The sequence below is a fragment of the Gymnogyps californianus genome, chromosome 5 (genome assembly GCF_018139145.2).
Source record: "Gymnogyps californianus isolate 813 chromosome 5, ASM1813914v2, whole genome shotgun sequence".
In the NCBI taxonomy this organism is placed as follows: Eukaryota; Metazoa; Chordata; class Aves; order Accipitriformes; family Cathartidae; genus Gymnogyps; species Gymnogyps californianus.
The window spans coordinates 15887497-15912128 of NC_059475.1; the positions used below are offsets into that span (position 1 = coordinate 15887497).

Consider the following 24632-nt stretch of genomic DNA (forward strand, 5'->3'; position numbering starts at 1 on the left):
TCATTTTAAGATTCCAGAAGTGTCAGCCTCCTTTCTTCTAACACCACCTCCTTACATTGCCTAAAGCAACTCTGCCGTCCTAACACAGGTTAAATGCACAAAGTAACACTTTCTTATATACGTGAAGTAACAAGCAGTAACTATTTCCTCAACTGCCTCTCATGCATTTCAAGCTGTATTCAAGCAAATAAAGTTAACAGGGTAGATGGGGAGAAGAAAGATAGTTTTGTGACTTGCTAAGAAGCAACTGTTGGTACCCCCACAGACTTCCCAGCTCAGTCTTCTGTGCTCCTTTTGTCTCTGAAAAAATAACACCAGTAAAAATATTTCTAATATCTAACCTTTAAGTTTTCTGTGTTACGTTTCTTAGTGTGCTGAGACAGTAATTAGCACCATTAAGCACTGATTGCAGTCTGAAGTTCATTACTGGTGCATTACTGTGGCTCTCTATTTGCTGGTACATAGCATCAGAGCATCCCTTAAGAGAACATTTGATAGCATCACTCATCTATCTGCATTGTCATACAGTCCAGATGGTTGCAGTATGTAGGCAAGTGGGAACCAGAGCAGCAGGAGGAGTACATCCTGCTGCAATTTTCCCTCTGGTGCTAATCTTGATGCATTTAGATTAGTCTGTTGGTTAGGAAGTCTACAGCTCTGGGTAGATGTACCCAAAGACCTAGCAAACAAAATAAACTGGAGCAGCTGCACTCAGTAGCTTGCCAACTATCAAATGACCAGATTTGCCCATAAAAACTCAGTAAGAGATTACTGCAGCTCAGCCGAGTGACAATTCCTTACTGTGCAGAGTGAATTTTCTTTTGAATTCCACAAGGGTGACATTCTGTTGCAAATGGCTCTGTTATGAAAGATCAACTCAGAAATCTGTGTACTCTAACAGATTAACTATTACTGTGATATGCAAACCCAGAGACAAAGAGGAAACAAGACTTCTTCCATTTGGCAAATGCAATTTTATTTCTGGATTAGTTGTAAGAGTTAAAATTTTAAACATTCTAACATGTGTACCCTGTCAGACACATTAATTGGCATACTGGAACAATACTGCAAATGAAGAAAGTCAACATAATTAATCATCTCCGTATAAGTACAGAGGTCTCACAAACGTAATTCTTATTTTTCTGTGTTACAGAAAGGAGGGTTTCCAAACCTTGAAAAGGCAAGACTTCAGTGGGAATTTGATATGCCAAAGAACTATAAACTAGCTCTCATTAGTCCAGGTAAGAAAAATCTAAACACAATATGAAAACCAGAATACAAACTGGCAGATACAAGGAAGGAAGGAAGACAATGACATTTCTAAGGACGTATCTTGATAATATAAAGAAATTACTAAGTCTATAACTGTAATAATACTTATTTAAAGCTGGGTTAGTATAGATTGTATGGTCTTGAGGAATTTAGTCAAACAGAAGACATACAGTCACCAAGAGTGAAATGTTACACTTTAGTGACTTTCTACAGTTTAGTCATGTATATAGCCTCACTGAGAACAAAGTACATAACTGCAGACTGTGAATCACACCCAAATTTTCCACCCATGACTATATGAGGGAGTAATTTTTGTCACCAGTACAAATACTTAGTAGTATAACTGTGACTACACATAATGATTTTATCTGGACTACTTGCTAGCTATTTACTTTGCTGGTAGAGAAGATTCTTTATACTGTATAAGCATCACCAAAATTATTCCTTATAATGCTAGCATTCCTGGTATTACTGATTCTTCAACCAGCAAGGTTTTTATACTCAAAACAACTCACAACTGAGCAACAGAAATGGACATTAAGAGAGCTACAAGAATACGAGTGAGAACAGAAGTTACCTACATACATTCCCATTTACCCAGGGAAAATCACTACGTACAGAGTAAAAATATAATCCTTTTCGCACCCAAACTGGCCTGTGAACGTGTAATCACAAGCGTTGCATGTGGGAACAGACATCTGTGTTCTATCTTAGTTTGTCATTTTGGTGTCTATTTCCAGGAAAATGGGAAGATAATTTTCAAAATTTGGCCCCCCCAAAATAGCAAAAAATAGATTGAGTTCTCACAGACTGAACTATGCTCACTGGCAGTCCTTCTCAATGATCTTCCAAAAAATTTCTTGCTGTATGTCTATAGAATGATTTGAAATTACTCAAATTACCTGAAGAATCTTAAGTCTCTAGTTCAATTTACAGGTCTGCTCACATTTCTTTCAAATAAAGATGCATTTCATGTGGTTATTGATTTCCTACTAATTTACAGAGCAGCAGGTTTCTGCAGGGGAAAGACTTCATTTCTCCAGTGTAGCCTTCTTTAAAAAAATGTCCTGCAGGAAAAAAAAAAGAGAGATAGTGAAACAGATGCTGTTAGCTGTAGTGCAATTTAGTCTTTCTAGTAAGCACAATTTTATATAACTGGATCTCAGTTGAGTCACTTTGATTTATATTGTAAGTAATAATTGAGAAGACCACAAATACCCACATGCAACAAGAAATCTTACCTTGGTTCTTCTAGACATCTATGACTGTACTTACAGTAATTACAGCATAGAGAAACCATACACAGTAAACTGAGTTTGTGACACAAGTATAATTTCAGGACAAACCCATTGTATAGTGACAAATTAACACAGGCAAACTTCAGTGAAAACCAGTCATGAATACTTGTTTACAGGCACACTGTCATATAATACAAATGGAAACTTGTTCTTTGGACAAGCCTTAACAAGGAAGTAATCTGTAGTTACTTATATACTTATGAATTCACAAAGCCACAGCAGTGGTCCACAGATCAGGAAAAAAAAATAAGATTAATCCTACTTGTTTAGGCAGGATCTATTTATTTTATAGTCTGGCAGATGATAAACCAATTCTGCAGAGGACCTCTAAGGGACATTATGAAGTAGAAACTAAATACTTATATTTTAAAAGGACAGGCATGGCAAAAGCCCAAAGAACACTCCAGCATGCCAGGAACAAAAGCAAGCGTGGCATGCAATGCACAGGCAGGCACATGCTGAAAAAATAACCCAGCCTCACAATGGACAGTCATGTTAACCCAAGTCTGGCTATTCACCATGAGGGAACACTGCAGTGGCTACAGCTGCAGGAGATACCCTTGTCTGTACACGGGTGCACTGCCTTCAAAAACCTTTCTGTGTGTGTTGGGACTGACTGTTGATGAGGGAATAGTAGGGCTAAATATACAGGATATGAAAACAAAAATAACAGTGACAGTTATTTCCTTGCTTGTTAGTTTATGCACAGGTATTAAACACAATTTTACAGCAATCTTCAGTTGGTGTTAGCCAGTAAAACTATACTGATTTACAGCAACTAATACTCTAGTATCCTACATAGAACAAGAGTCCGGGTTAACAGTGACTACGAAACTTTCCTCTGCCATTTTACTTGATAGTGAGGATATCTTCAAATCTTTTCCTTCAGTCAAGCTAGAAAACATTGGTCTTGCTTTTGAAACTGTGTCCAAAGTAAAGCAAGTTGTATCAACTTGACACTTCTATCACACTTTAAGCCATGGATTCTTCTGTTTCACACCTATACTGATTATCTTTAAAAAAAGAACTCTGTGAACATCACAAATTGCCAAGACACCCAAATCACTTAGCTTTTTTGAAAATTTTACATTTAGGTTGGCTTAGACAAGGATACTAACTGCAATCTAATTTAAAAAACCACAAAACAGAATTAAATGTCTGCTTGTCATGAAGAATGCTTATGGGCATTTGTTTCTCCAAATTATGATCCATGGGACCACAGTAAATGATCCAGACTGAAGTAATTTCTAAAAAAAAAAACAAAACTCCCCAAAATCCTCAAACTTTAAACTGAAAGTATGAGTGTGTAGTCACGTAAAACCAGTTCTGAGAATCACCATTTTGAAAAGTCTGGGAACCACTGCTGTAATGCGTGATAGCTACTTATAACTATCAAATTAGTAATCATGTGATGCAGAAGGTTATGTAGTCCACAAGAAGTAAATACTTGAAATATGTCTGATAAAAAAAGCAAACTGTAGAGACTGTTGTTACTAGCCTTTTAATCCCCAGAGAAAGAAAGCTTATGCACTTACATTTCATCATTGTATTCCTTTGGAGGTGATGCCGCAATGACTAAGTCAATCCAATCCTGAAAAAGAAATGCACAGGCAAACATGTGCTGCTAAATACTGCTTTTAGAGATGGTTAGTGGACCACCATGGAATATTAGATAGAGAATCAGGAAGGCAATCTATTCCTGGAAAACCACAGGGAGCAGCAGGAAGATCTCTATTAAAGACTTCTATAGGAAGACCATTTCAAGATTGAGCTGTTTGATTTGTATCCCAAAATTAAAGAAAAATCTACTGGTCCTGCAGCAAGCTTTTAAAAATAATTATTCTAAGAATCATACTGTATTTGGTCTTCTTAGCAATTAATACAGTTCTTGCTGAGAAAACACTCATTGTAGCTGAAGTGCAGTGTTACTTGTACATTAAGAAATCAAAGATAAGATAAGCTATTACCATAAAAGTCCAATCAGCTTGCAAGTAATTTTCAATATTAAAGAGAGATTCTACAGATGAATGTACTATAAACACTCAGAATGTGATGTGTTTAAACACCAACCTTACATGTGGCTAAGTGCCATGAACTTTCACAGTAAGTTACATGCATGATTTTCAGAGATGCTATATACCAATATCTTCTGCAGATTTCAGCTGACTCTAGTAGTACATGGCATACCTGTTACTTTTGATGTTTGCATCCTTATTTGTGTTGATGTGACAATGTCATGAAAGAAAAGTATACCTCATATGAGTGTTATAGGAAGAATGAAGAAGTATTCGAGGTTACTTACCCCACCCATGTTCCAAGCTTTTGCTAGAGTTGCCTGTGCTTCTGCCAGCCTGCTGTCAATTAATATCTTGCCATTTACAGCTAGTATTTCATCCCCTTTCACTATGCCTCCTGGTGACAAGACCAATATGGTGTACATACGTGTGAGCAAAAAAAATTCTGTGAGTCTTTTCTGTCCCATATTTACGCAGTACCGAGTATAATGAAAAGTATCTTCACTAGATGTGAAGGCTTACACTAAAAATTGACATAGACAAGAAAGTTTGCTACAAGCAAAAGCAAAAGGAATTTTTAGGCATGCAAAAGCCACCCTAATCTCTTATTGATCATGACCAGTAAGAAACTAGTTCAATAAGACTTTCCATAGTAGCAGTTTGCTTGTCTTTGTAAGCTGTATAGATGGATTACCCACTGAGGTTGATTGTAGGCTGTTACTACTATGAAAATGGCAGCATTACTTAAAGACCTGAAGGTATAAGTGGCATTTGTCAAGGGTTTGCAGGACTGTCATTCCTTTGCAAGAGCATGTGTAATGTTTAGTCCTTAGAACTGATTTTGACTTGCTAATCTGGAATGAAGCACAATCAGCTAACTGGGACTGGATTTGAAGAGGGGAAAACACAGATGGTAAGGGGACAGCCTCAGCTATAAGAGACCCTCACAACAGTGAGGAGTCAAAGAGAAACAGAGTACTTGAGAGATCAAGTGGCTGAGATGTTTTCACAGCAAGAGTGACTTGAACTCAGGTGCAGGCTGGGACAAGGTCAGCAAAGACAACGCAAGGAGGTATTGTCCGGTCAGTCTACCTGGTCACTGCCAGAGTTCTCAGGGAAAGGATGAGAGATGCTGGCCCCCAGGAGCAAAGCCTGGATGTGTTGGTATGCACGTTCTTGTGCCTTCCAGAGAGATAAGCTGTTAGCCAGAAGGCTCTGGCCTTTAGTGGGATTTCGGGAGTAAAGCCAGGTGTTTTACAAAACAAATTACTATTGAAAGTAGCATTAAGAACAAAAATAAGCACTGTAGTGTAGCCGTGGTCAGGTAATTGCTTTGCACATGGAAGTACTAAAAATGTCATTGCTTGGAAATTGTGAAATAATGGAGACCATATTCTGCTTTCCTTAATTAACAGAATACACCAGAGAATCAGGTGTTGGGGTCTGGTTTTTTTTTTTTTTATCAGACTGGAAAAAGGGGAGTTCTTATTAAGAGAACAGCTCTACATTTTCAGGCCACGTTACTGAAAATTCTGTAATGATAAAAATACAGCAGCAGTGACCATTTCTTCTTAAACACTATTTATAAATTTTACATAATTATTAATTTAAGCGGCACCCTTCAAACCATGAGCCTCTCTCTGAGCTGCCCTTAGAGCTGAGACAGAACTTGGCTGACTTGGACAATCTAAGTGTGCCTCTCAGTACTAGGCACAGCTATGAAGTCAGCCAACAACTCTCAGCCAGCGTTAAGGAGCCACTTTGCAGCAGCATTCAAATTCCTCATTGTTACTCACCATGTTTGTCTGCAGCACCACCCTCATAGATGGCAGACACGACTATCTTTCCAATTGGAGAATCAATTCCTCCCTCGACTGCAAGGTCTAATGAGCCTTCCTATTGAAAAAGAGTTTTAGTCCAGAAAAGGCTGTTAATTTTTGCCATCAACAGGAGCTTAATCTTTCTTCTTCCCAGTAAATGGGACTGTACATGAAATGCTTACTAAATATAGTATTTACCTTTTTAATTCGTAATAGCCGTACATCTTTTCCCATAATCTGCTCTGGGGTAAACTATGAAAACATATAATGATTAGTCATTTCCACCTTGGAAACACAAAACAATTAGGCTGACCTATGTAGTTTATGGGAGAAAAGGGACCTTTCCCTCCTCCAGAATACTGTTAGAGGAAGATCAGACCACCAGATCATCTTTTCCTGTAAGAAAGCTCCTTTTCAACATGACTAGAAAAGACAAATACACAAGCCCCAGCAAACCAACAAGCAAGAATCTTACCCCCTTCCAGCCCTCAAAATCAAGGACGTGTTTTTTCCAGTGTATTTCATATTAAACGGTGAGACATATTTGAATTCTTTCCTTACCATTGAATATGGATCAAAATCTTCCAAATATTTCTGGAAGCCCTGAGAATAGAACAATACTTAATTGTAAAAACATCAGGCTCATGCACGCACTTAACACACAAACTCCATTTTATTTATTAGTGAGAGAACATATAATTCCATAAGCTATGAAAGAAGACAGTAAATGGAGAAAAGCACAGAAAGGCAGCAAATAGTCCGTCCTGACAGTCAGAAGACATTTCAAAACCTTATGACAGATCAGCAGTTTGAGCTGGTCATACTATGGAGCAGTTCTGAGGAATAGTTTACCACTCTGTCAGCTCTGCAGTTCCTCTCTACACCTGACAGAACAGAAACAAATCTTGAAAGCATCATAGGCAGGTATGTTCTGCCACACTCTTCTGAGCAACGTTTCGTGGGACTATCACCATGTTGGGCACTAACACAGGCAGAAGTGACAGGTTCCAATTTGCCTGTCAGCAACACTAGTCCATGGTGTCTGGGTTGTAGGACCCTCTTCCAGCCCCCTTCTCTCCTCCTTTCCATGGAGTTTCAGGGAGTTGGCTCCCTACCACAAGCAAACGCAGGACAATAACCAATTTTGTTTTCATATGGTTCTGTGAAGGACTTAAAAGTTTTGGCAGGGAGTGCCTGAAACGGGGAAGATAATATTGCAGTTAAGTAAGGCAAGATTTAAGCTTTGAGAGGACCCATACCTTCTTAAACTTTCAAAATCTAGTGCGTTACCCTTGTCAGACCAACACTGCAGGGAAAAAGCGGGAGTTGCCTTTTCTGCAAAGATGAGAGTTCCTGAGTCAGCAATCAGGAATCAATGGTGTTTGGGTGGTGGCTTCTTGAGGAGGACTAGTAGTTACCAGGTGAGACTGTATGGGTGATGCTGGAGATTTATAAAAACTCTGCACTTATCCTGCATGTTAAAGTAAGGACTTCGGGACTTAACAGAAATCTTTATCAAGGCACCTAAATGCTGTATCACTCTTGTGACTTCAAGCTGCAATAACCTGGGGATATGGGAACAACGCAGAACCCCTCAACTCTTTGCTGACACAGCAGGCAAGCCAATATCTGATGCAGACCAGCGGTTCAGTGCGTGATCAAGCTTGATATATTCACTATTGCCCTCTTTTCTACTGGATCCATCTGACGACAAAGTCTATTCCACTCTCAGATTCAGCTAAGCCTTTTTCCACTTGTAAATCAAATGCACAGCTTAAGGTTCCTCTGCTCTTTCAGGGCTGGCTGTTAAATGACAAAGTTGCAGCAGAAAACACTAATGCCTCCTCCTGTGATCATCTTTATCATCTCTCTCAGTTGCCTAATTTTGATATGACTATGAATGATCCTCTGGGGTCAGATCTCATCCTTACCACCACTGCCTCCGACAAAGTCAGTGAGCACTACTACACAGCTCTGCATTAGCAGACCCTCAAATGTACAACAGTGCTGCCCATTCGTCTAACCACACTTACACAGACCATGCAACAGTGGTGCTGATGACTCTTGTGTGGACTGGCAGTCATTACACACAGGCGCACTGAATTGTATAGCGTGAACCCTGGCTTTCCTGCAGGCTGCCTCTCTCTTCACCTTTTCCCTGAGATCAGAAGACCAACTTAAGCAAATCATGTCCTCGTTCTGTGTTCCTTCTGAGACAGAGACATTTGCAGGGGTTGAAACATAACTTTGTCTCCCCAGGCTCCAGAGAGCTAAATCTTCAGGGCACAACTGCAGGACTTCTGCTTACTGCCACAAGTGGGTTTTTTTTCATAGGCAATACGTATTAAAAGCATCTTTTGGGAATAGGAACATGAGACACCTTATTTAGCATTTAAATTAGTATGGGTTGCATTACATTTGTTAACTGCTAACTTTGAGGAACTAAATAAATGGGAATTTGATCACAGACTTCAGCGAGGGTAGAATTTCATCCTGGGGGAAAAAAACAATCATTCATTCATTTACAAAGTGTATTAATATTATGAATAGTTTTACTAAAACTGTAAGAGAAACATTTTGCAATGATAGCTACCTAAACAACTAATAGTTTGAATAGCTGAATTTGTATTGACCTTCGGAATCATGGCTGAAGTAGACATCTATGGTCTTGGAGCAAGCAACTTAGAGGAAGGAACTCCAATCTCAGCCAAGTCACTAATTCATTATGTAATCTGAAGGAAGTCATTGAACTCTCTTTGTCCCAGGTCGCCCTCATGAAAAACAGATGTTGCCCTTGAAGAAAGTTTTCCTGGGAAAATAATTTTTAAACAGGAAAAGAAACCCTAAACCCCACAACAAAAAACCTGCAAGCAAAGAAGTGATATGATCTGGATCCAATAATGTAGAGATACAGCTATGATAGAATGAAGACATCCACTGAACTGTAACAAATCTTCCCAGAAATGGGCATCACAAATTCGGAGAGCAGAGAGTGCACTCCATATCCAAGCAGGGACTAATGAACCAAGCAACACTGAGTGGAAACCACGGTGCTAAGCCTACCCTCCCACTACTCGGGACATCTCAGACGAAAGAGTTAAGACCATTCTAATCCTCTCTTGACTTACAATAACATTCATAGGACTGAACATAAGTAGAATCTGGAACATTAAAATGTGTGATTGCACTGAAACAACTATCTGTCTGGGCTTCTAGATGAAAGGTAAAGTTACTACTTAAAGAAAAAAAAAGCCAAAACCAAAACACAAGCACCTAAGCCAATGGTACTGCTCACTGAAGTTTCTAGCATCAATAGTCAACAGCAATTGAGACCTGACTGAAATAAACAAAAAAGAATTGAAAGAGAAACCTGTGACCAGATATAACAAAATTTTCCAAAAAATGCATTTGCTGAGAACACAACTGTTTATATATATAGAGAGAGAGAATACACTAACATTCAATAGCAACTGAACAATCTCAAAGTTTGATTTATCTCAGTCAAATCCAGTTTTCCCTTCTAGATCTAGATTGAAACTGATCAAAAGAAGAAAAAATCATTATTAATCTTAACGGTTTACCACTCAAAAGTTCATACTGTAAGTTCACAACTGTGCGCCAACATTTTCATATAACACGGCAATGCATCTAACTTAGCTTGCACTAATAAAGGTGTTTCACGCAGAAACTGGCACATTTAACAGCAGCAGAGAAGTTAAGCATGAAGTTCACTTCTTCAAGGGACTATCTATTGAACCACCAGTCAACCAAAGAGGAAGAGATGAAAACTTCATCACTATGACAGAGGAAAGCAATAAAAGTAGTAATACAGCAGAAAAATCCTACACAATACAGAAAGGCTATATGAATAAGTGCTTTCCACTACCAGTTTCTCTGATTTCCTACCAATAGCTATGTTATGATAATACCTCTATTTATTAAACTAAGAAAATATTTTATTACTGAAAGCATTGCAACTGGAGACTAAAAGAAACAAGAAAACCTTAGGAATATAAAAAAAATAATTTGCCAGTATCAGATCAGTTATCAGTGTTCAACTATCTTAAAGATTGCACTAACCATATAAGTAGTTACAGATGGTTCAACCTGAAGGATTTACTATCCTCTCATTCTTCATCTGTCTATAGACTAGCAGGAGCCGCAGGCACACATTGAAAGTTTACAAAGACTAGCAGTTTTCATGCACTAGGGCTGTCTTGCATCCTCTGTTTTAGAAACTGAGCAACAGGATTAGAAAGGAAAGTTTTAAATCTATGATCAGTCAAAACAAGAAGTACCACACAAAACATGGAAAATGTTATTTTACTTGTTTTTTGTTAGATCTAAATGATGAATTGTAAACCACCATCCTTTTAAACATCTCTTGTGGCTGCAAAAGAAAGAAAATTGCCAAACCAGATATTAACTTTTTGCTGTAAATAAGTATCACCTACTCACAAATAATCTCATTGCTTTTTTTGTTCTTGTAGGGACTGAACTGCACTTGCACTTGTTAGTGCTTGTTCCCTATAGCATTTCAAAATGAGAGAACACACACAGTGAAATAGTACAGAGCACAGAAGAAAGAATTCTAGAGAAACTACATAAATAATGCACATTTCCATACCACAAGATTTCTTAAAAATATTTTCCATGACTCCTTTTATCCCTAATTTCTACAGAACAGTGCCGGGGTCTCTTCTCCATGAGTTTTGAAAAAATAATTGAAAAAAACCATGGACAAAATGCTAGATAAGTAATTTCCAAAATATCGAAAAGTCATGACAAATATATGTTATACATTTAAGATTTGCTCTCCTACCAGGGATTTCCTATACTGAAAGGTGAATTCCATTATTAAATTCCTCACGAAGTTGATAAGCTGAAAGAAAAGATATGTGTATTTGGGCTCATCCTGAAAGAAGCAATTACTTAAATACCAATTACTAGTACAGGTTCATTCTACTTAAATTCAGGAGGAATTTTTCTTTAATTGACTTATTTCAATTTGGATATCTACAAGTAATTTCATAATATTGATTAATAACTGCTGGGTTTTATTTTATTGTGTTGGGTTTCAATTATTTTAATCCCACATTGATTCTGTTTTTCTTTCACTTCCAGTGCATGAACAAAATCGTACACTGTAGTTTGGAATCACTTAAAATATAGAACCTCTTATTATGTTACAAAAATTTTCAAAAATAAAATGGGCTAAAAAAAAAATATACAAAACAGTCCTCACAACTCTCCAGCCTCCACTCAAAACCCTGCATCAAATCAGGTAAAGTATTTGAGTCTTCTGAAACAAGAACAACTTTCTACAGACTAAACTATGGTATTTACATTTCTGAACTCAATTTACTTTAAAACAAATTATTATATATCAGTTTCACTACTGATTCTATCAGTGTCCTATAGTCACACCATTACTTGGAAAAATATATCTATTCCTGAGTTAATGAAAGATTTGTGCTCTGCATTTAATTAATACAAGGACTGAGTTTTTGTCTTGAAGGACTTTTGGGCAAGTCTGGCAAGATTTTCCACAAAACTCTTGAGGCTCTCTCTAGCCACTTAGAAAAAAAAAAATTCCTTTTCAACACAGATGGTTTTGGTATAGCTATGGCCAATAATAACTGAATTCCAATCATCGCATGTCTTACCACACACTATCTAAGCACCTGTCTCAGGTCCTTTGACTGGAGTTCTGCAGAATCAGGCTTCAAATCTTGCAAATTAGAGAAAAGCTTAAATATTCTTTCTTCCTTTCAGAAATGCTGCATCCAACCACAAAGGAGGGAGGGAGGAAAAATCTTTAGTAGCAGCAAGTGCATCAAAGCCTTCTAACTCACACAACAGGATGTTCGTGATAGCTGGGAGAGCAGAGACTAATGTTCTGTTGGTTTTGCTTCTCTGAAAACCCCACCACTAAATCATAACAATCCTCTCCTGTTCTCTGAGCCAAAATATAATTAGCTTTGCCATGAGTGTATTCCAATGCACCCTAGTACAGCACAGACAAACAGTTCACACTGATTTTGACCCAGAGCAGCCCTCAGCATTCAAGGCCACAGTCAAGGTTTAATACTCACCCATCGTTTCCCTATTTATAAGTGAGAACAATTTCATTTTCAGGAACGGTTAAAAGACCTAGGAATTCTGACCTGAATTCAGTTAATATGAAGACTTAAGTCACAACAGAGACTTCACTGTTCCTATCTGGCCCAACTACTTTCCAGATAACAGGAATGTTTTACCCATTCTTGCATGTTTATTTTATTCTTAACGTTCATGCTTTTCATCATCTTTAGTAGTGAATTGCTGGAGTATAGGCTCGCTTGATTAACTGTTTGAATCAAGTAAATCTATCAAGATCACTTTCTAGAGTTTGGTACTCAGGACAGCTAAATTCAGACAAAAACAAGGTAGAAGAAATTATGTGCATTACATCATATTAAGACAAAGACTGGAGTTCTATAAGGTGTGTGAAATCTAGCAAGACAAGAAATAGAGTAGCAAAAGACACTTTGCCTTTGGTGATACTTCCCTTCACTAAGAGAAGCTGAACTGGTCCTGTATCTGAACAATTGACTTAAATAAAGGACCCTCCCGCAAACAAACAAACAAAAAAGCATTCCTTCCGCATGAAATCAAATTATAATTCTTACACATTTCTGGAGACAGGCAGGTACCTCCTTGTCTGTTTTGTCATACAATGGTCTTTTCATTTTTTAACTGCTAGAAATAGCCTCCCTCTTTACTTCGGTATCCATGCAAGTCTTACTCCACATACTACTGTGACTTCATTGCAGCGAGGACGAATACTCTTTACTGCATTGTCATAAATAGAAATAAGAGGTAACAGGTCTACAAAACCAATTTATGGACTGATGTTTCTCCCAAAGTCCCAGCAGAATATTGCTCCCACTGAAATTGTGATCTTTCAACTAATATAAGGCAGTTTGGGAAACATTTAGCAGACTTGTGATTTGGAAAATGTGCATGCATGCATAACAAATCATAAGAAATTTCCCTATGGTGGTGGATTTTATTGCCAAGTTCTCAAACTAATTGTAAGCAGTCAGTAACAAAAAAACAAGCAAGCAGCATTTTCAATTTGTACCAAGACTGTCTGATCACACATAAGGGTATTATGAATTTTGCAAACTAGTTTATATTTGCACACCAGGTATTTATTTTCAAGAGCTAGATTATATTAACTGTAGATTATAATTTTACTCTGCTCATTCCTCCCCTAAGGAATTTCATATTGCTTAGAGATGCTGAATTACTGAACACAATCAAAATGAAAGCTCCAATGCATACAACTGAAGGAAATATCTACACTGGAAGGATTTGAATTTATTTTTAGCTCATGTACCTACCTTCTCTTGAGCAACTTATAAAAACTGCTTTCATTTATCATTTCAATCCATTTATAATATAGAAGTTTCAAGACAACTATGTCTGTGGGAAAAGTAGTTACTAAGTATCACTTATATTTGTTCAAACTGTAACCGGGAAAATAAAGGAATAAGCGTATCTAAATTATTAAAGCAGAAAATGACAAAAAAATTCATCACTAATGAAAGACAGCTAGGAATATTGTGCACATCATTTATTGTCAGATATTGCATAAGCTTGTAATTAAATAAATGAAATGCAAATGTGATTTTTTTCCATCACTTAGCTCACATGTTGCAATACACTGCCTTGCTCATATAAATGTATACATACATGCATGTCCATACACATGCATATAACAGACACACAACTCTAATTCTAACAGCATAAGTCATGATGACCCTTCAGAATAAATACTACTAATTGGTCCACCAGCTATTTTAGATGAACTTTAAGGGCTGTCACTTCGGAGTTATCACCTGTCAGAGCAGTATTTCTCTTTTTTTTTCAGTAAGTCTTGGCTCACTTTCCCTCATATACCACAATTCCCAAAGATGCTACATGGTTGGTCCTAAAATATTTAGCTGAAGAGTTTTTTCTTCATTTACATTTGAAACAGAAACGGAAAAGAAATAAGAAAAAGAATCTGACTGTGAGTCAACTTCGCACTAACACTGCATGACCAGTATATTGTAGTCTAAGATATAACAGCACACCTTTTTTTCCCTGGAAATGAAATGATGAGGTATATATCTACATTTCAAGTATGTTCATGACTATTTACAAAGGAAAAATACAATGTCATTAATTTTTACTATTTCATTTCTGACAAATGAATCCAGAATTTATAAAAATAAAAACCTGCATGTGAATAACTGAAAAATAAGATCTACAGAATCTAAGGCTCTACACTGCTCTGGAATTATGCACCCCAGTACAAAAATTGTCACTAAAAGTGACTTTTAGACCATGGGAAAAAAATTGAAAAATACCCTTTTGTACTTACCACTAGCAATCACTTGACAATCTACATTAATTTTAGTTAGCAGAAAAGGAGACAAGCACTGATTCTTTGAGGACAAGTCAACAACAAATCCCACAGTACTGTAGCACCCGGAAAAAGAACATTAAAAGGCTTACCAGGGCCTCTGATTTGATTGTTGGCCTGACCATAAAGTTTGGGTCAGGATGCAGCATGACTGGTTTAGAGACTATTCGTACCCCTGGATGTCGTTGGGTAGGTGGACTTGGAGCAAGTTGCTATGGGGTTAATTTAAGAAAATTACAATTCACAACGTAATTTGTGCAAATCCATCATTTCACCAAGATGCCTCAATTCAAATAGTTTATGGTACTGAATTTAATGACACTAATACAACAAAAGGCTTACAGAATTATTTTATCTAAGACTTAAAGTCAACAAACCAAAACATAATTTCTCTTGCATCCGAATAGTAGGTTTTTCCCCTAAACTCTGACTTCACCAGCAAGATTATAGAAAAATCTCATCCCTGCTTTTGGCATTTATCCCATAAAAGCAGTGAATTGAATGAGAAACTACAGGAAAAAAAAATGCTAAAGTTGAGTGTAAGAACATAGCGAATCTGAAATGAGATTTTAACTAATCTATGGCTAAATAGATCTTTTAAGGTGAAATTCACCAGGACTGCAGCAATCAGCTTTCCATAAAGAATTTCAAGTTAACTTATCTTGACTTAAGAGCAAGGGTTAGTTATGCTAATTACCTACCCTTGACTCCACAAAGTACAGATACCCAGAGGCAACTGAGACCTAATCATCCAGCACGTACTAACCCAATTGTACACTTCTTAGTCAAAACTCCCACTGACGTCAAGCATAGTTTTATTCAAGAGTTCAAAACTAAGCCCTGTGGGTTTAGTTTCTGACTTAACCCCAGTAACTCTCAGCACACTCTTGTCAATGTTTCTCATAGGAAATGTGATGTATTCCAGATATCATTCATATAGTACAAGCTGTATCCTCTGAAGTTATTTGAATTGCTTCCAGCAAATTGGTTAAGCCACTTTTTTCTTTTTTCTTTTTTTTTTTTTTTTAAATAGGGGAATTTTGGGGGTGGGTTTTTGTTTGTTTGGGGTTTTTTTTCCCTTTTTAAAATAATCTAAGAAAAAAGTTTTGGAACCAGATCTTTGAAAGTCCCTGTGGATATCCCTCAACTAATGTTGTTCCACACCGCAAAATACATCGTATCATTAAGCTATTCTGATCTTAGAAGATCGGCAGGTTCACAGATATCAACTTGTTAAAGTTGCACTGGAACCGGATGATTTCTCCTGGAGTTGCACAATTTGGAGACAGACTTTTCTAGAGTGCCTCAGAATGGGGAAACCTGACATCCAGCCATCCTGAATCAAAATCAGTGCAAAGAGTTATCAAACAAATGTTGGTTCTTCTGAGAAGAAAGCTTGCTTCTTAGCACCCATTAAGTTTAAAATATAGTTTGGTCCTAGCTCCTTTTGTCTGTCTTGACAGAAGAACAAAGTATATGCTTCATGACATACAGACATCCAGATCACACAAACATGGACTGTATGTTACTGAAGTGTTGAAATATGAAGTCCTCAGACCATTAGGAATCACTTCCACTACCTGGTATTAGATGTCTTGTAACACAGCAATAGATCCACGCACACGAATGCAAGTGCTGAATTTTAAATAAATTAGCCATTCAGAGTCAAACCCTTCACATTTCCTTGACATTAGCATTCCATGGGAAGTTCATAAAACTACAGTCCTTATTAACAGTACATGACATACCAGTGGATTGCTTGACACAGAAGATACTCTGCCAACGTCGGAGGTGTTTCTTACAACCTAAACAGTAACAGACTTAGTACCAGGTTCATATAAAGTATATAGCTAATAATAATTTTGAGAAACATTTATACCAGATATTTTAATAGTTAGTTGTCAAGAATGTATCTGACAGGATTTCATTCCTTTTGTCAGGTATTTGTTCGAGCTGAATTTGAAATTAAATGATCTGGGAGAAAAAAAAAAACTTAGCAACATAGAGAAGATTTACCAGTTTGAGTAATATTAGAAAAGTAAACTTATGTGACAACAACAGTTGTCTTATTTTCAGCTTTAGCAGGCATAAACACAAGATCTTTAATCACTGAAGTCAAATAAATGGACTGCTTCTGCTTATCTGTGGTGTTAGACTGACTTTTTAAAAAGCAGCACAGATAAATTGTCCAGCTTCTGATTTTTCTTCCATTTCTGAAACCACATGAGGAATACTGGGTTATCTACTTATAAACAAAGCAGCTTTGGCTCAGTATTAGTACTTTACTAAGAGCTTAGTTCTTTCCTCACATACACTAACTATATTCAGTGAAAACTGACTTACCATTTTTGAAGACTACGTTATTTTTTTGTTGTTGTTACCTGATGTATTTTTCTTTAATTATTAACCTCTTTTCTCTAACATATCTAGGAGTGAAAAACTGCCAGAAACATATATTGGAACATATGAGTTTGGGGACAGATCCAGCATGGCAGTTCCTATATTACTTCTTTTATCTGAATATTAGCATTAGGAGAATGTATTTCTCCTCTGAACGCTAGTATTTTGTACACTTGTGTCATTTCACAATAATTTTTATTTTGCAAATAACTTGGGAAAACTGTTATCCATAAGAACATCTGACATCTCCATTTCAGTGGATCTAGCATATTCTTGGCACTTCGAACACATAAACCACATAGATCGAGCACTATCAGAGGTCTACTTAAGTTTATAAAATGAGATTCATAGTTCACATTAGGGCAATTATTCACATGGAAATAATCTGCCAGTTTCCCCTGAGAAGTGTTTAATTTGCATATCCTTCCCCACCCCAACCAGAATCATGCAAATGCAAAGCCTAGTATTTCCAAGTAAACATGCAAAAAAAAAAACCAACCAAAAACCAACAATGCAGTCAGTCAATCCATGCAGAAAACTGTGTAGGAAAGAAGTGACCATATGGGATCCTCTTCTGCTGTTTGAAACATAATCTTTTGCCACAAAAACAAGTACATGAATCCCACTACAGTGCTTAGCAAAGGGAATTATGATGAAATAGCTGCCATTTCTCTCCTAAAGTGAGGTCTGGCACAAGATTTCTTATATTTGATCCTCTTTTGGACTGAGATTGTAAGAAGGAGAAAATCAGAATGTTTTCTCAAAGAAATCCCTAACTCCTATGTGTGCAAAAAAAACCCCCAAAACCTGATTACCAGCTCTTGTTCATTTAAAAGTATTTTACTGGTAATTTATACAGCGTTGACGTTCTAAAAGTTTGAGCTTCTGATTTTAAGCTCATTTTCTTCGTCCACTCCTCTCACCTAACAAAGTAATTTGATGACATTTAAAACACTTTCACAAGTCATTTTCACAACAGATATTTTTCTCAAATTTAACTATGAGTTAAATCTGCTCCCTGCCATTGCTTTTTTTTTTTATCTTTAAACACTCAAGTCCAAATTGCCTTTTTAACAAATACATTCTGCCCAAGATACCTGCATGTGGTAGGGTTACAACATACATAGGGAGGAGAGAGCAAAACCCTCTTGACTTAAATTTAAAAAAACCAAACAAAAAAAACTACCTCTGGACTGCATTCACTACTATGAAACAATGAAACCATCTCATTCCTTCTTGTAACATTGTATATGGCAGATGGGTAGATCCAGTGGATAAAGCAGGTGAGAGGCCAGGCAGGGGAATGGTAAAGGCGCATGCATCCAAACAGATCATGAGGTCACCTGGGAAGCTGGTGTTACTGCCAGGGCTGGACCTCTTGAAAGTGGAACATTTGATGTAGGAAGTAGATGAGCTGATGATGCTGGAGTAACAGTGGGTGGTGGTGGTGGAGGTAGTGCCACATGTTGTTTAGGCTTGTCAACTTCATCTAAGTTTATATCATCAAGATCTGTGGTATGAAGCTGCAGGCCACCGGCAAAACGCCGCATTGATGTGGCAGAAGGAGAAGCAGAAGGACGTCCACTTGCCAACTATGTGCAACAGAACAGAAATCTGCCTTAACAGTTCATCTGCCTGCAACAGCTCTGAAGAAATTCATGGTAAATCCTAGAACATCACTCAGCCTAACCGCTCTTGCATAGGAAGCTCCTGGCTTCTCCCACAGAGAATATACATAAACTTTTTCTCTGAAAGCCTTTTTAAAAGCACTCCTTGGGATTTGAGTTAAAAAAAATAGAAAATTGGAGTGCTGTGACAGTAGCCTAGGCTGTTGGGGCAGGGGGGATGACACAAAAAAAACCCCCAAAAACCCAGCTGCATGGAGTCTTCAGAAGGTAAAATCATAGGACAAATCACAGATAACACAACTCTTGCCTCTCTAGCTCTTATGAAGAGAAAGCAAGCATTGCTCCTTGCAAAGGTGATTATATAAAAGGAAAGCAATCGAAGATGGGCCCTGAAATTCCATGCCATTTAAAAACGGAAAGGGGCTAAAGTCTGGGGTAAACATAACTAGACATTAATACAAGAGGGGGAAGTAAGCTTAAGCAGCTATCAAAACAAAAAGTTTAGGATGCTATGAAATTCAGATCTTCAGGAGGTTCTGGACCTTCTAATTTCTGTTAATCAACACCAGATGCATTGTGGGGCTAACAAACTCCAGAGTTTGTACATAATGAGCAGCTCACCCAAAAAAATAAGGTTGTGTGTGTGAAGAAGGATTCTCCATATGCTGTTAGAGTTGCTAACATTTCTTTTATCAGTGATGAAACTGAATTATTTAAGAAAATCCAGTTGATACGCTTTCATTTTGCTATTTTGTAGACTCAGCTGAGAAAATATTAGAGATGAGCTGTCCTACAGACACATGCATCTTAGTCTAATATGACAATACTTCCCTCAAGTGGGTGTATCTGTTGATGTTCTTTGGGATCTCCTTATCTGCCATATTCACCCCTTGGTACTAAAAACCAGGTGTTTCTTTGACAGAGGTCCAGAGATCTTAACTGCTGTTGTACTCAAGTAGCAGTTCAAGTCTGTAGTACCTGAATATTGTTCAGCTGCATTTATCCCTCAGAAGCATACTGGTTTTGTGTTTTACATGAGTTTACCTGCTTGGATAGTTTTGCAGAACAATTGTAATAGAATATTTGTATATAATGTAACAGAAGAATTGATGGAGCAAATACAACACAGAGTGCTCGTCTTAAATCAGGGTAGAGCTCTGGAAATACAACAGTGATTTTAATCTGTGATGTTCCCTCTTACTTTACAAATAAGGGGGACAAAGATCTAGCAGAACACAGGCAGCCAAATTTAGGTAGCAAGAGAAAACTCAGCATAATCATTCCACTGTCCTAGAGACCTGCACTGAAGAGCCACATGGATCTGAGCCTGAGGACAGGAAGAACAGAAGACCAGCTGCTTTTTTCAGAGCTGCTCCACATTGACCTGAAGGAAATTCATGCGAGAGTGTTCCTCAAGGGTCCCCTTTGTGGTTGCAATTTCTCGGGGATCCCGGGAGAGTTCAGCAGATTGCAATGTTCCTCTTGAAAGCAGCTGTGCTTGGAAGAGAGCCAGAGCAGCAGGATGGTGGGAAAGCCTCACTCCACATCTAGAACCATCAGGCTCTAAGCCACAATCACTACCTACAACTCACTTCGTTTAAGGGGACTATTTAAAACACAAAACCAAACCCTGTTCTTTGGGAGTTTATCTTTATCATTTTCTTAACCTGTACCTTTATTCCATGCAATACAAGGAAGCATCCAAGAGCTCATCATCAATGATGTTCTTATTTTCACAGGATACTAAAAAAATATGGCTGGGTATTCTAGTCTCAGTTTTATTATTGGTAGCTTGTCCCACCTAGCCCAAACAGCTCACAAGCCAATAAAACTCTTAATTTTGTGGTGATAATGTACTTAAAAAGGACAAAATAAAACCAGTTCATTAAAATAATTTAAAAATCTCCATAATATAGGCACAGCAAATGCTACAGATTGTAATTTATCAATTACTGACATTTTTTTCCCCTCTTAGAATGAAGGCTGAGAGGGAAAGACCAAGACAGATTTTTCTCTGGTAAAAACCTGTTGCTTTTAGGAGACAACTAGTGAGTTATTTAGAGACCATGCAATATATGGAGAAGCCAGAACTTTACCTCAGGAGACTCATTCTCCACAGAGGAAATCTGTTCTAACCGTGTTTGACAAAGTCTTTCCACCCAGTGCTGCACCTTTTCTGATTCTTCTAGGTCTTCTCGTTCTGTCTCAGATACCTTAACCATAACATCGGTGCATGAAAAAAGGTTATAGGTATAGTTACAATACAAATATGTTTCAGAAGTATGAAATGCCATTTAAATTAGTTTTAAAACTAATAATGCTTTTGAGAATGATTGTCTATTTTGCTGTCTTTCATTAAATTCATCATTACACACGGATACTCATTATCTGCAGAGGCATCCTCATTTGGGCAAAAACTGACTGTAGAAACAAGCAAACGTGGGAACAGAGTTTTGCAGTGAAACAGCAATTTTTTTAAACTTCATTATCTTTGACATAATTAAACAAATGTCCTGCTAAGATAATTCCACTAAAGATTCAGCTAATTTTTTTTTCAATAAAATTTCGCACTTGATAGGAGAACACAACATACCTCTTGCACAAGACGATTTATTTTCAGTTGTTTTTCTTTCTCCAACATTCCTTCTTTCTCTTTGGCAAGTTTTTGCTCAAATTCCATTTCCTTTTTATTCTTCTTCTGTTCACACAGACTGTCACTTTTTGACTTCTTTCGCTCTTTCCCTTTCTGGGAAGTTTTGGTGGTTTTGTTTTTCTTTTTTTTTTTTAGTTAAACAGATTTTTACATCAGCTAAAAACATCGCAAACTTCAAGCTCAGTACATGAGTGCCTGCCTGAAAATTTAATTACAGTCTGTGCAAGTATGGGGATGGTCTTTTAAAAGAAAATCTAAAGTCCATTTCCCCAGCAATTCACAGGAAATTCAACCTTATTTGGAAGGCCTGTGCACATTAACATAAGTTGGACAAGATCAGACAGTTCAACTTTTTTGCTCCTCTGCAAAGTTACAACATTAGGGCACACAGGCCCACTACAAAATGTTGAATATTCAAACTGTTTTGGTTAGGTCTTGATTTGTCATCTCTCTGTTCTGGCATTTTTATATAAAACCAAAACTGACTGCTTTCAGGTGACAGATGCTCATGTATAGGTAGATGTGAATATTCTATGCGTAAAACATCTTGATGCACATGTCCTAAAACCAGCATTGCATGCCTTAATACAGCTGAAATAAGCAATTACAAAGAAAAGGCTTAGATCAGTGCAGAAACTGAATTGCTCCCAGGAAAGAACACTGCATCACAAAGACCAAGTAGCTCCTACGAGCACCAGATAAAATCTACTCATGTGAGTGAACTGATAGAGCACAAAACAACTCTAGAATTTTAGATGTAGAGTGCAACCCAAGGGGAAAACTACATAGTCTTTTTGGAGCCTCTGTTCCTGTTGTCTTCAAAATACATTCTACTCCTTATTTCTACTTTAATGATGTCACATTTCTGCGACCCTCTCCCATTTGTACTGGTAGGGCCTACTTCCTATTGGAAAGCCCATGTTCTCCTTTTATTTATGAAAAAGTAAAAAGGAGGAGCAGCTGGCCACTTATTGTCAATTACTGCCAGTGCCCAGAGAGGCTACATTTTGGGTTTGATTTTGCTTTGCTCATTATCATCAGCTACTGACTTTTCATGGCGGTTTTGGGAATTCAAAGCATGAACATGCTTTACCTTAAATAGCATGGTTTGTCTTCCTTCCACCTTTTACATGTAATATTGATAATAAAGCCTTGGAAAACAGACATTTTCCCTGGCAGTTGCAAAACTAAATTCTCCCAGTCAAGTAGTTAATTGCAACTTTGTACTGCTGAGTTCAGTGGGATGTTGTCTATTGCTTCATGGTTAACTAGTGGTGGTGTCGGGAAAAAAAAAAATAAATCAATGATCATTGGAGACAAAAATTTAAAAAAGTTTAAGTAAAAAAATCTAGCTTTTCACACTAATGTTTTAACATAAACATAATTCTGTTGGCATGTTTTATTCAGGGCTAATTAGTTTGTACCTTAATAACAATTGCTGATATTATCTTATCCTCTAATAAATTAGAGGATACATTTAGTACTGTCTACTAAATGTAACATCTGGCAGGTCAACCTGCTAGGTATCAACATTTGAAAAATTACTGAATTCAAAGGCACACTAAGCAGTACACATGCCAAAGTGTTCCAGAACATGAATATATATCAGACAATCTTAGCTGCATTCACTGCATTCAAATACAACAGGATGAGTCATCCTTTCCATCCATTTTCCCCATGGATTCAGTTTACTTCCTATTATAGACATTTTTAGTACAGAGTGAAATTTTCTTTTTTAAAACAAAACAAAAAATCTATTAGCTATTTGGAGTAGGATGAAAATTCATCACTTCCAGATTTAAAAATATTTCTAAAAGCAAAACATTAAAAATACATCTTTTCAAGCTTCTAGTCCACACTGTGTAGTAGAGTTCAACAGGAACTGGGCAAGATCTTCATTACTATATGAAAAGGTATTTGGATGCTCTGTAAACTCTCTTTGTCAGCAGCAATACAGAAGATCACCTATTTGTGTCAAGAGACTGAGTTTTCATAACATGTCTTTATAGTTTTCAGATAGAAATCCTAACTGTACTGGCTTTCACACGTTACAGATCCATGATGATTTACAGTCGCTAGTAGTACAAAATGGTATCGAGTGTACCATCATTTCCTTTCTCTATTAAGCAGAACAGGCATTTCCTGTCCACACAGAAGGTTAAAGTAATAGTCCTAAACGGTGACACAAATACTTCATCTGTCAGACATGATCCCGACCTCCTCAGAAACCTTGAGTTCTCAGAAGATAGACATATGAACTCTTCTTGACACTTCTACCCCAGTTAATTACCATCAGCCATCACAAAAAAAAAACCCACCACCAAAACACACAACACAACCACAAAACCCCTATAATATGGCTAATATACATTGAAAGCAATAAAGAGAATAAAGCAACAGTAGGAATAAAGTATTATTTGAAACTCTAATAATGTGAAATTGCAATACTTTAGCAGCAGCTCTACAGATATAAAAGTACTCTATCAAGCTTAAAGATTTTCAATTTTTTTTGCTCATTCTGTGTGATGTACATACCTAAAAGCCTTTTGCCTTCAGCACTCCTCTTACTGGGAGATTTGCAAAGGTATAACTGGGAACTGCATACTTAGTTCCCATTGAATTTTTGTCTCTGTACTTTTTTTAATACATTATTCTGAGGACTTTTGGAGACCATAGAGACATGCACTGCCCACTGTATTGAACACCTTCTGCAAAGTATTGACATACAATTTCCACTGCAGCTGGCAGAACTCAAAAAGTCCAAAGTATTCAAAAGGACAAACTCCTAGGCAGATGCATCCCAAACGCATCTTAATTTGTGCACACGTTAAAAGAAGAAGCATTTGCCTATAAAGAATGTCTAGTAATAACAGAGAAGAAGAAAAAAAGAGGAATTAAAATTCAAATGCACAGCAAACAAATTTACATATCAAACTTTGTACCTTGCGGATTGTGGGAAATTTTCCTTCATACCGATAAAACCATCCAAAAGCTAAAAAAGGTAAAGGAGAAGCTGTTTTTTGAAGAAAAGTCAAGGACTGGTTCAGATTCAGATAAATCCATGCTGATACATGTAACTGATTAAAATTTA

At 37.2% G+C, this 24632-nt stretch overlaps 1 protein-coding gene across 3 annotated transcripts in view; it reads right to left on the reverse strand.

The window, feature by feature from the left end:
- Positions 1-981: 981 nt before the first annotated feature.
- USH1C (USH1 protein network component harmonin) overlaps positions 982-24632 on the reverse strand; it is a 51428-nt gene continuing 27777 nt past the window's right edge. For all 3 annotated transcript variants that reach the window (XM_050898206.1, XM_050898205.1, XM_050898204.1), the window contains exons 16-21: positions 6967-7008; positions 6604-6657; positions 6382-6481; positions 4873-4982; positions 4106-4161; positions 982-2339 (exon numbers count right to left, since the gene is read on the reverse strand). In XM_050898206.1, the coding sequence (XP_050754163.1) occupies positions 2327-2339; positions 4106-4161; positions 4873-4982; positions 6382-6481; positions 6604-6657; positions 6967-7008 (375 nt within the window). In that variant the 3' untranslated portion in view covers positions 982-2326. The remainder of the gene's footprint in view (positions 2340-4105; positions 4162-4872; positions 4983-6381; positions 6482-6603; positions 6658-6966; positions 7009-24632) is intronic.